The sequence below is a fragment of the Schistocerca nitens genome, chromosome 8, assembly GCF_023898315.1.
Source record: "Schistocerca nitens isolate TAMUIC-IGC-003100 chromosome 8, iqSchNite1.1, whole genome shotgun sequence".
NCBI lineage: Eukaryota > Metazoa > Arthropoda > Insecta > Orthoptera > Acrididae > Schistocerca > Schistocerca nitens.
Genome location: NC_064621.1, coordinates 358,125,929 through 358,139,350, shown reverse-complemented (window position 1 = coordinate 358,139,350; position 13,422 = coordinate 358,125,929). Strand labels below are relative to the sequence as shown.

The 13,422-nt window shown below is 44.7% G+C and overlaps 1 protein-coding gene across 1 annotated transcript in view; it reads left to right on the top strand.

Moving 5' to 3' along the window:
• Positions 1 to 11,154, top strand: part of LOC126199566 (ankyrin repeat and SAM domain-containing protein 1A-like) — a 576,756-nt gene extending 565,602 nt beyond the window's left edge. The window contains exons 11-12 of the mRNA XM_049936488.1: positions 6,320 to 6,563; positions 11,135 to 11,154. Coding sequence (XP_049792445.1) covers positions 6,320 to 6,563; positions 11,135 to 11,154 — 264 coding nt within the window. The remainder of the gene's footprint in view (positions 1 to 6,319; positions 6,564 to 11,134) is intronic.
• Positions 11,155 to 13,422: the final 2,268 nt, after the last annotated feature.

The window sequence follows — 13,422 nt, the reverse complement described above, 5'->3', positions numbered from 1 at the left end:
TCAACAAAAAAATCTTTTTCTTCAGTTGCAAGAAAAATATACACTGTGTCTGTAAGATGATTTGCATCCGAATCCAGATCTAATTAGGGAACCTTTGTGTCCTCAGTTTTCATGTAATAATAATTTCTGCGAATACTTACAGCAGCCTTTGTGTTATACACACAGACATCATCACATGCTCTCGCAATAAGGCTTCTAAATGTAAAAAATAAATAAAAAGTACAAAAACGAATCAAAGAAATGAGCAACATAAAAGCAAAGAAAATTAATGAATCGAACTTGAAATTGTTTCCTACGCGATATTCCGCAGTACTTTGCCTCGGGCACGTCGTCTCGTAAGGACTAGCAACGGTCGGACAACATTTCTGTATTCCATTTGCCCTGATAACGCTTTATCATTTGAGAAATGTACATGTTCGTTACTAACGGCGCCAACCTTATTCGGGAAGAAATCTAAATGTCCAATGAAGAAACGTAACTTAAGTCACAGGCTGTATGCTACATCTCACAGTCTGTATGCTCTCAGCAGTTCTTGTAAAATATCGTCAATGCTCGCTGCCTGTGGTGGCCTAAAATGTTGTTGCAGACAACTGTGAAAAATAGCCATCCCATTCTTTCAGTATCACTCAATAAGCCCAAGATATGTTCGTTAGATATTAATTCCGTAATTTGGAGTCCTCGGATTACTCACATCACTCCGTTTCATCCAAGCACGTAAACCAATGTTAATCACAGTGAATAAGCTCTAAAAGCCTTCGTGTTGAGATAAAATTATTCGATTCCAAGACTGTGTTAACTGAGGTAGCTGCAATCTCACAATGGTGCACTTGAGTATCAGCCGCGCAAACTTCAGTTGTAGGGCGCGCTCGTACTACTTTCGTAAGAGCGAAAAGCTAACCCTGTACGTATTGATTTACTATTACAACATCACAGAATCTTCTTATCGTTCCTGCAGTCCAAATATTTCAGTGACCGTGGTTACTTTGACTTTAGCCTTTTCTATGCTTCATTTTCAATATTAATTACGCGCTTACAGCGCTTCAGCCATACAGAGTTCGTCTAATGATTTCGTAAGTATTCAACAACAGTAGATACAAGTGAAAACTTAATGTGCCCTAGCTAGTCTTGTTACCAATGACCAAAACACTATGCGGAATACCGCTCGTATAATTATATATTCCAAATAAATCAAACAACAATTTGACAAAACGTAATTTCTTTATGTAGCTTCCCGTCGTCAGATTCATGATAATATGTTGTGTTAATAATATTAATATCCCATATAAAGCCCGTCTTAGAGCTACATATAATTCTTTCCGTTCGTAATTCAGTATAAGTCAAGCTTAAGTGGCGGTCAGTCGCGTACTTTTAAACCTCGTTGTCGACTGACTTCACAGAAATTATCGATACGTGGATTAAAAAGTCACAAAATACTGTACCGTTAAAGAAATGCTCTTCAAATAAGCAAGCCCGATATTTTTATTTCAATGTCACACTGCAGTTCAAGTTTAAATATTCTCGTCTGAAGACTACAGATCTTTTCTCTAAAATCAGTGATGAAAATAACCTTGCCAGACTGATTGTTGATAATCTCTTTCTTTACACTACATAATGTTTCATAACCTTAACTGTTCAAAATCTTATTCGCTTTTCATAATACTCAAATTAATCCTTACCTTTCCTCCAGAATTATTTCGTGTTACTTTTCGGACTCTTACTTGTAAATTATTTTTGTTCGTAAATGACAATCACTTCTTGACATCTTTGTTTATTCCACATGCTTTAAAGCTTCTGACTGTTTCGGCAGACCTCTTTAATTTATTTTTGTAATACTTTTTATTAAGATTATTACTTTCATTAATCACTTATCTTCCTTTCCTTGCATCAACGAACATTAGGTGGGTTTCAATTTATTAATAAGTCGGGATGCGCTTTGTTGTGCTTGAAACAACAATATTTTATTTCTTTTCCACAAAACAGTTGTACGTCTGTGTGTTACAAGGGCTGGCATCTCCCTAGTTATCGGACTGAATATTAATAAAATAAATAAAAATAAACTCTAAGTGCCACCGCCATTTACACTCTGATATTTAACAGGTTAGACTACACAGTCGCTTCAGTCGGTGGACCAATATATCACGCAAGCTAAATACGTTAACTTAGGCCGCTCTTAGCTTTCTATTTGAAGTGGATGGTCCAGCTGCATTTGCTCAGTCACATGCTTCTGTGATTACTTGTTCAGTTCCAGTGAGGACAAAATTAAACCTGGAAACCTGAGTCGCAGAATTAAACACCGACGTCTGTTTACCACACAGCATTCCGTCCACGTGTATTTAGTGTCCCTTAGGAACTCACCTAATCGTGAAATCGAGCTACAGTCTCACACGTTGCCCACAAATTCACAACAGTACCACAGTATACCCATAAGCTTCGACTCGACTAACTTTGAGCGAGCTACACAGACGCACTACTTTTATTACTTCGGAACATTTGGATTTCCGGGAAAAAAGAAAAAAAGCGCCGCGTCACAAATGGTTCAAATGGCTCGGAGCACTATGCGACTTAACTTCTGAGGTCATCAGTCGCCTAGAACTTAGAACTAATTAAACCTAACTAACCTAAAGACACCACACACATCCATGCCCGCGGTAGGATTGGAACCTGCGACCGTAGCGGTCGCTCGGCACCAGACTGTTGCGCCTAGAACCGAACGGCCACTCCGGCCGGCCCGCGCCACGAAGGAATTATCCGAATGGGGCCCAAATCGGTAGATGTGATGCAGTGATGTACATATACAGGCAAACAAATGATAACAGTTTAAGAAAATTGGGTAATTTATTCAAGACAAAGAGCTTCACAAATTGAGCAAGTCAATAACGCGTTGGTCCGCCTCTGGCCCTTATGCAAGCGGGTATTCGGCCTGGCACTGATTGATAAGAATTATTGCATGTCCTCCTGACAGATGTCGTGCAAAATTCTGTCAAACTGGCGCGTTAGATCGTCAAATTCCTGAGCTGGTTGTAGGGTCCTGCTCATAATGCTCCAAACGTTCCCAATTGGGGAGAGATCCGGCGACGTTGCTAGCCAAGACATGGTTTGGCAAGCACGAAGGCAAACAGTAGAAACTCTCGTCGTGTGCAGGCGGACATTATCTTGCTAAAATGTGAGCCCAGGATGGCATGCCATCTCGTACTGATCATCACCGTTACATCGGAAATAAAGTTCGTAGCATTTGTTTACAAGAGGATTCAATCCTCAATTTTGCGATTCCACAGTTAACCCTCCACAGATATAACAAAAAGAAGCTGCATTATTTTCACTTATAGGAGGCATTTCCTCTACTAAATTGACACAAAGCACGTACTACAAATCTTCACGCACTTAATGCGCGGGGTTAGCCGAGCGGTATACGGCGCTGCAGTCATGGAGTGTGCGGCTGGTCCCGGCGGAAGTTCGAGTTCTCCCTCGAGCATGGGTGTGTGTGTTTGTCCTTAGGATAATTTAGGTTACTTAGTCTGTAAGCTTAGGGACTGATGACCTTGGCAGTTAAGTCCCATAAGATTTCACACACATTTGAACACACACACGCACTTAAAAACAGCAAGCAGTCAGTTTTAACAGTTATGAAAACTCTCGGTCCTGAGATGCAAGTGAAAACAAACAGAACATGAGAAGCATGACTCATTGGCAGTGCTGCCAAACACTTTTATTTCCTGTAGTTAGATTTCTGAACTGATGATAATTATTTGTACATATTTCGATGATTTTTCAACAAAGACATCTGAGGCATATTTATGTTAAACCACGGAGGATTAGCCAATAAGCGGTGTTTTCAAGACTTTCGATAGGTAGAGGATATCGTGTCAAATAGAATTGAACCAGATAGGCAAAAACTGGCTTCATTTTAATTCAGCGCCTGTTTTGTAACAAAAACCTTATTGAGCAGTTCTATTGATCTGTATTGTACACACATACAGTTCAAAAAATGGTTCAAATGGCTCTGAGCACTATGGGACTCAACATCGGAGGTCATCAGTCCCCTAGAACTTAGGACTACTTAAACCCAACTAACCTAAGGACATCACACACATCCTGCCCGAGGCAGGATTCGAACCTGCGACCGTAGCGGTCGCGCGGTTCCAGACTGAAGCGCCTAGAACCGCTCGGCCACATCGCCTGGCCACACACACAGTAACGACAAGTTTAAACCTCGTGGCGGGAGACGTAAACACTAGTTTTGCCGGGCGGTACTTTTATCAAATGGTTCAAATGGCTCTAAGCACTATGGGACTTAACATCTGAGGTCATCAGTCCCTTAGAACTTAGAACTACTTAAACCTAACTAACGTAAGGACATCACACACATACATGCCCGAGGCAGGATTCGAACCTGCGACCGTAGCAGTCGCGCGGTTCCGGACTGAAGTGCCTACAACCTCTCGGCCACCGCGGCCGGCTTTACTTTTATCCCGAGGCCACGAAGGCCGCAGCGGTGCCGATACTTGCCCCCTGCAGAAAGGCCGTCGCAACTTCGGCAGAGGTCTTAAATGCCAGACGGGCAGCGCATGGCCTTTCGAAGGGACACGTGCGGTATTTTAAAAATGCCAGCCGTCGTCCCAACTCCTGCTGCCTCCCGTGCCCGTCAGTGTTGTCCCCGTCTGCCGTGAAGAAGCATCAAGGAGGCGGCAGACTGCAGCCATGGCTAGCACTGATTTACAACTGTGCTCTGGCCTCAGCGTTACCAGACTTTCCAGATAAGTAGCCGCAGACCTTACAACAGTAGTCCGTACTCCAACGGGGAGAAACTATCTTGTCAGTCCAGTTTGTTGATAATCCCAATTTCCGAAGCTTGTAATTGTGGAATACTTTCTGTTTAATCTCACTGCTATTACACTTGGGACTGAGCCGCTAGGTGCGGAATCGCCTGTCCCCGCTGCAGGCTTCCGAAAGTCAAGAAGCCCGCCCAGCAAGATACGCTGACCTTTCTTGCATCGATGGCAGCAGCGCACACAGAGCTATTGCACATTGTAATGTGATACACAAAAGTCTTTTTAACCCACGAAGAAAGGGGTTTTATTCGTTTCTTCAGACTCTGACTTTGTTTCCGTTCCAGTAAATTGTGGTGTATTGCGGCGGTAGGTCTCGCCGTTGTGTAACCCTTCCGCGTATTCTGCGGGTGTGAGTAGTATGTTACCGACCTCGCATAACCGGCGACTTTGAGGAAGCTGTCAACCGCACTGCGAGAGGATTTCCTGTTTGCGTGTCGCCGGAACGCGCGGATCCAGTGCGGAACCCTGGCTGAGGCATTCAGTGCTCTTGTAGCCAGGGAGCTTCGCACACCATTCGTTGCTGCAGGTAAGATGAAAAAGTCGCCCTCCATTTATCTCCTGGCTGCGTAAATGAAGCTGGGGAGGCTTTTGGAGGAAAGTGTTCCAGTTTGCATCGGTATGCTTCATTTTTTCCTGCTCATTAACGTCAGAATTGACCGAAGAATCGTGAGGCCAGTTGCTGAACAAGCAGACTGCAGTCTGTATTTTTGTGGCAGTTGTATATGTGTTGCATTGTAAGATACGTGGAGTTGTGTGTGTCCTGCAGACGAAGTCAGTTGCTGCTTGCTTTTCTGTGAGTGCCACTGCATGCTACAGAATCCTTTTCCTCCTGGCGTGTTGCCCTTGTGTGCCGCCGCGTAAGTTCCCTCGCACCGGCTTTAAAGCTTCAGACAGAGCACCCACATCCTATATTCAATATTTTCACCCAATAACGTAGATTCATGTAGCCAGTTGATGAACAAATCCGGTAAAGCTTTTAGTAGTTTCTCCGGCTTCGTATAAGTGTTGAACAGTTACGTTAGTTTTTGTGTGTCCTGGACAGAAAACCAGTTGCTGGATGCTCTTCTGGAACTGTAGCGGAACTGTAAGCTGCAGTATCTTCCTCCTTCTCGAGTGCTGCAGTTTTTGTGCCACCTTGTAAGTCGCCTCACAGTGTTTTTAACAGCCAGTGCACTCTCGGTGCATGTTTGATATTTCCGCCCATTAACGTCTTAATTGGAATCATCTTAGGCTTTCTTATGTGTGTTGGGCCTCCAAATTTTCAGGGTATTCTGTCTCCTGCGAGAGCAAATCAGTTGTCTGACCCTCCTCCCGCTGCGGCCAGTTCGTTTGGAGGTGTCCCGCGCCTAGCCAGACCAGAGCACCCCCTCCCCTGAGCAGCGCAGCGCCCCCTCCCCCCGTCAGCCATGCGGCTGCTGGCTGCGGCGTCTTGGCCGCTGTCGACGCCGGCGTGGCTCGCGCTTACCGCGCCGTGTCGGCGCTGTCCGCAGGAGTACAAGCGGCGGTCGCGCGACATGGAGACGGAGACGGAGGAGGAGCTGCTGCTGTGCCCGTCGCTGGCCGCCTCCTCGGGCAGCCTCTCCAGCAGCGTCTCGCTCTCCGACAAGAGCGTCTCCACCGACAACAACGTCGAGGAGTTCCTCGCCGACGCGCCCTTCGCCGGTAAGTACCGGCAGCGCTCCGGCTCGCTACTCTCGGAACGACCCTCCTCGCTCCCTGATTCATCGCACCGAGGTAAGTACGTTTTGCCTTTACGAGGGCCAGAGCAAAATTTCTCTGACACTCACCGAAAAACACTTCTCTCTACAAACACATATTTTAGAAAGGATGTCCATTTTAATTAAAATGCACGATGCGTTTCAACCCCTGGGGGCTCATCTTCAGATGCTTTGACAGTATACACTCGTGCTCATAAATTAAGGATAACTGCAGAATGTGGTGCTGTAACTAACCTGTTTCTACGGGTTATTACGTTAAGAGTGGGAAAGGAAATGCTTATTGATTGTGAAATTAACGTGAGAAGATTAGGGTCGCCACCGACTCTAACCATACAACTAAACAAAGGTTTGGTCGAGTCGGAAAATAAATTAATTTGATCACAGACCAAAAACTCACAAAAATGCATACGTTCTAATGTCGCTCATAGGGGATACGATGTAATTAATAGTAGTGCCCGTGCACTGTTCACGACAATCAAACATTTAAAAGAAAATAGAAAATGCATGAACACTGCATAAGATCAGCTCCCAGCAACACACCTGATAATAAGACTTCGTCTAAAGCATTTGTTTTAAAATAAAAGGGGAAACTAATTACTGAATCTGTGGGTAAGGAAACGCGTTGGATGTACTAACGGGAAAGCTATGAGGTGAGTGGCTTAGGTGCAAAAACGTAACCTCGGAATACAAGAGATAATTGTGGATAAAATCATTTATTCCTAAGATATGGATGTGAGGCATGTACAAAATTCCTGATAACATTAATTCCTAAACCATTAAAGAAAAGCATCGATACATTCACAGTTATAATCTACACCTAAAAACATTGGTGTGACTCACTCATACAACTGCTGTTGCCTGATAACTGATCGCAATAACTCGTGAAACGGTACACGTTTCGCAGTACACCCGCGTGCCCATGTGGTTTGTGGAGACGCAATTTCTAGGTATTGTGGCCAAATGGCAACAATATCACATCACGCAATCATGAACAGTTAACATTCTTTAAAACAAACATGAGATCGGACAGTTAGTGATGACGGTAGCCCAACAAACTCTAATGTTCAACCACGTTGTTGGCTCCCACGGACGAAAGGCACATAAAGTAACGAAAATTTACGAGAAGACACAGCTATTAATATTTAGAAAAATAAAAGCGTACACAAGCACAGCTGAAGGCAAACAGACATTCATACAGAAGCGAGTGTTCACTTCTTATCGACACCTTTGTGTGACGCTCTTCCGGTGGATCCAAGTCTGCTATAGAAATTTACTAAAAGAAAAATCTGCCAAAGTTTTGCATTCCTGGCTGCGACAAGGCAAAGCAATCTTCCAGAGCTGAAAGGCGAGACAAAAAGCTAACAGTTCTCCTCTCGCCAAGTAACAACGCGCCACGCGGTCAGTCTAACTCACCCTTCTTCGACTGGAGGACAGCTGTGGACGCTCCCCGTGCCGGCGGCAGACTGCCTCCCTTTTTCCTCTCCAGCCTCTTCCACGCTCCGCGTGGCCCGGAAAACCCAAGGATGCCATTTCCGCCACCAACCTAACGCAGGTGGATTTCTCACAAGTAGCTCAAACCTCTTTGCCTACTTGACCACTACGAGAGTTGGCTATTCTGTACAACTGCTGCTGAATCTGTATCACTATCGCAGACTTTCTGCAGCAGACTACGCCACCGTCTAGCAGCGTGACACACAACCACATTCATTCAATCACACCTCTATGAGTTATGATAAAAGATAAACAAGGAAAAGAAAGAGAAATGCTAGTGAAAATGGGCTACCGGACTAATGAAAGGTGGCTACAGGACCCTTTCAGTGCCACATAACGTGTCACTACACGAAACTGCCGCTAATAGCATGGGCACATAGGTAACACACATGACACAGATATGTAAGTCCACGGTATTGGTGGTAAGCTGAGAAAACCGTCCCGAAACACATGTGCTACAAAACACCACTGTTTCCTGCGCATGTACCCCGACATCAATATGGGATATGATCAACTCGTTCAAATGGATCTGAGCACTATCGGACTTAACATCTGAGGTCATCAGTCCATTAGAACTTAGAACTCCTTAAACCTAACTAACCTAAGGACATCACACACATCCATGCCCGAGGCAGGATTCGAACCTCCGACCGTAGCGGACGCGCGGTTCCAGACTGAAGCGCCTACAACCGATTGACGACACTGGCCGGCTGGGATATGATCACCATGCACACTAAAACAAGGCCGCACAACGGGTTGGCATACTCTGGATCAGGTGGTCGAGCAGCTGCTGGGGTGTAGCCACCCATTCTTGCACCAGTGCCTGTTTCGTAGGGGTTTGAAGACGTGCAGCGATACGTCGACCGTGAGCATCCCAGACGTGCTCGATGGGGTTTAGGTCTGGAGAACAAGCAGGCCATTCCATTCGCCTGATATATTCTGTTTCAAGGTACTCCTCCACGATGGCAGCTTGGAGGGGCCGTGCGTTATCATCCATCAGGAGGAAGGTGGGATCCACTGTACCCATGAAAAGGCGGACGTACTGGTGCAAAATGACGTCCCGATACACCTGACCTGTTACAATTCCTCTGTCAAAAACATGCAGAGGTGTATGTGTACGAATCAATATCCCACCCCACACCATCAAACCACGACCTGGATACAGGTCCCTATAAAGGACGTTAAGGGGTTGGTATCTGGTTTCTAGTTCACACCAGATGAAAACCCGGCGAGATTCACTGTTCAGATTATACGAGGACTCGGCCGTGAACATAACCCGGGACCACTGTCCAAATGACCATGTTCTTGACACCAGGCTTTACAGGCTTTCCTGTGACCAGAGGTCAATGGAATGCACCTTGCAGGTCTCTGGGCAAATAAACAATGTCTGTACAGTCGTCTGTAGACTGTGTATCTGGAGACAACTGTTCCAGTGTCTGCGGTAAGGTCCCGAGCAAGGCTACCTGCAGTACTGCCGTCTGCGGGCACTGATGGTGACATATTGGTCTTCTTGTGGTGTTGTACAGTATGAACGGCCCATATTGTAGCTCCTGGACACGTTTCCTGTATGCTGGAATAGTTGCCATAATCTTGAGATCACACTTTGTGGCACACAGAGGGCCCGTGCTACGCCCTGCTGTATTTGACCAGCCTCCAGTCGCCCTAGTATTCTACCCCTCATAACGTCATCAATATGTGTTCTTTGAGCCATTTTTAACAAACAGTCACCATTAGCAATATCTGGAAATGTCTGCACACTTACTCGCTGCACCTTGCTATGATATGCATCAACACACCTCTGCGTATGTGGACTGCTGCCAGCGCCACCGTGCGACGACTGAGGGTCAAATGCAGCGCACAGTCATACGCCGAGGTGATTTAAACCCGCAAACCGCCCACCAGAGCATTGTTTCACCATGTATCACCATTATCCTTAATTGATGAGCATGAGTGTACATCAACTTTACATTTCATCTCATCCTGAACTGTTTCTACGAGGGTTGCCCAGAAAGTAATGCATCGCATTTTTTTTTTTATCAGCGGAAAACAATGCTACCAATGGGAAGCGTTACGTATCTATTTTTTGAAGTCTCCTGTGTGATCACGCCAAGTTTCCGTCACTTCCGACAGATAGCGTCGCTGCAGGGCAGTTTCAATATGGCGTCTGTAGGTGATGCACATTACAAGCAACGTGCCGTCATTGAATTTCTCACTGCAGGAAAAGAAACTCTGGGGAATACTCACAAAAGCTTGCGCAGAGTCTATGGAGCATCTGCTGTCGACGGAAGTACAATTAGTCGCTGGGCGCGGAGGGTGGGGTCATTAGAAGGCGTTCTGGCGGAGCTCCACGATTTGCAGCGGTCGGGGAGACCATTCACGGCTGTCACACTTGACACACCTGACCTAGCCTCTTCGGACTTCCACTTTTTTGGGCCATTAAAGGATGCCATTCGTGGAAGACATTTTGAGGACGATGAAGAGGTGATTCATACAACGAAGTACTGGGTCTGCGCCGCGCGGGGTAGCCGCGCGGTCAAAGGCGCTTTGCCACAGTCCGTGCGGCTTCCCCCGTCGGAGGTTCGAGTCCTCTCTCGGGCATGGGCGTGTGTGTTGTCCATAGCGTAAGTTAGTTTAAGTAGTGTGTAGGCTTAGGAAGCGATGACCTCAGCAGTTTGGTCCCACAAGACCTTACCACAAATTTCCAAAATTTACTGGCTCCGCCACCAGGACAAGGATTGGTACCGACAGGGCATACACGCCCTTGTTTCGCGCTGGAGGAAGGCCATAGAACGGGATGCAGATTACTTGCAAAAATAAGGTGTGTAGATAAAACACCATTCTTTCGTGTGTGTAGTTCTCATTACGTTCAATAAAGAATTGTTGAGGAAAAAAATGCGGTGCATTACTTTCTGGGCAACCCTGGTAGTAGTAGGTGTACGGTTCGGGCGAATCTTTATGTACATTTTCCATTAAACAGCACATTTGCAAAAACCTCTGACACAGCACACACAACTGTTTTGAATTGTGTTCGAAAATGTGCTGCGTCAAAATGCTTCTGCAAATGTGCTTTTTCATTTGCACATATACGTTCTGCAGAACCATACACCTACTACTAGAAACAGCCCAGAATTAAACGAAATGTAAAGTTGATGTAGACTGCCAAAGCATCTGAAGATGAGCTCGAAATGCATCGTGCATTTTAATAAAATCACGATTCGTGGCTGAAGGCGGTTGTTCTTTATTATTACGAAAGTAATACAGTCACGGAAGAAACACTGCGAGCAACAGAGAAAATTAAGAGATGTCCATTTGTTGTAGTACTTGAGAATATATTCTGAACTCAAATTTTAAGAGATATCTCAGAATGGCGACCAGCATCGATTACGAAAATAGCGATCATATGAAACCCAATTCTCATTTTTCTGACATAATTTCCAAAAACCATGGATCAAGGCTGTCAGGTACATGCGCTGTTTCTCCATTTCTGAAAAAAAAAAAAAATGACTCACAAGGGGAAAGCTTCAGACATGGCCAACCGATTCTGCTCATATTTGGCAGATCGCTTGGATATGACCTAAAATGAAAGACTAAGATATTTTGGGGCAGCACACATCCGTTATTTAGAAAACCATCCCTAAAGCTCAATACGCACAATCGTCTCAAAAATGAGGGGATCGATAGGTACTCAAAAACTGAGCGTTTTTCATCATCATATACAACTGTTACAAATGCGTACTTTCCTAGAAACTGTTACGACTGCTGCTTGTGTATGCATGACGTAAACGCTGTCCAACGATAGCGCTGCTGGTGTAGCGAACAAGACATTTGCTGGGGAGCAAAGAACATGTGTTCGACTCCCAAAAAATTGAGAAATTTCTTTGCCTACCTTGTTATTGTTCCTTACTGATTACTTTATTAACCCTCCTACTCCTACTAATTTCGACACGGAACACAATACAAAAAAACTGCTGAAAGCATTTGAGAATCCATCATATGTTCTTTGCTCCCCAGATGCCTTGGTCGCTAAATGACCGGAGCTTTCATTGAACAGCGTTAACCCTATGGATACGTAAGCGGCAGTCTTAAGTGTTTCTTTCCTCGATTTGTAGGAGAATATGCATTTGTGGACCGCATACATGATCGTAAAATTCCGAATTTTCAATTATCTATCGATCCAGCCAATTCTGAATCGATTAACGGTCGTGAACTTTAGGGGTGGTTTTCTCAAAAGCGGACGGGTCCTGACCCAAAATATCTTAGAGTCTCTCATTTTAGGTTGTGCACGAGCGGTCTGACAAATATGAGCCCATTTGGTCGGCCTTGTCCGAGGCCTTCTCCTTACCAGTATCGGAACTACGATCGTGTAGGCCATAAAGCGAAATTTGTCGCTCGATTGAGTATTTCTTCATAGGGAATACACAGCGTGTTATCTTAGATGAAGAGTCATCAACAGATGTAAAAGTAATTTCAGTTATGCCTCAGGGAAAAGTATTGCGACTCTTGCTGTTCATGTTGTATACAAATGACTTCGCAGGCAGTATGAATAGTGGCCTCAGACTTATCGCAGATGATGCAGTAATCTGAAATAAAGTACTGTCTGAAAAAAGGTGCATAAATATTCACTCGCATCTCGATAAGAAATGGTGCAAACATTGGTAACTTGTTTTAAATGTTCAAAAACGTGGAGTTGTACACTTCATAAAACGAAAAAACGGATTTTACAATGAGTACAGAGTACGCAATGGGAATCAGTCAACTCATACAAGTATATGGCTGTAACTCTTCGTACGGATAATAAATCGAACTGTAACATAGACTCAATTGTAGGTAAATCAGGTGGCAGAATACTCGGGAAATGCAGTATATCTGCAAAAAAGATTGCTAACAAATTACTTGTGCTACCCATCCTACAATACTGCTCAGATGTGTGGGACCCGTACCAAATAGAACTAGCGTGGGATACTGAATGCATACAGCGAAGGGCAGCACGAATGCCCACAGGTTTGTTTGATCCGTGGGAGAGTGTCACAGAGATGCTGAAGAAACTGAACTGACAAATACTGGGAGGAAGACGCAAACAATCCCGAGAAATCTGCTTACAAAGTTTCAAAACCTAGCTCTAACTGATAATCTAGGAATATACTGTAGTTCGCTATGTTTCGATCATGGAGGGATCTTGAGGACAAGATTAGATTAATTAAAGTTTGCACAGAGGATTTAAACAGTCGTTCAGCACATACGGCAATGAGCGGAAGAAGCCCGAGCAATTGGTGCAATAAGAAGAACACTGTGGCATGCACTTCCAAGTGGATTTCGGACTATGACTGTAAATGTACATATTGAAAATTTTTACTAGTTTCAATTAGTTTTCACCTAAAATCGTC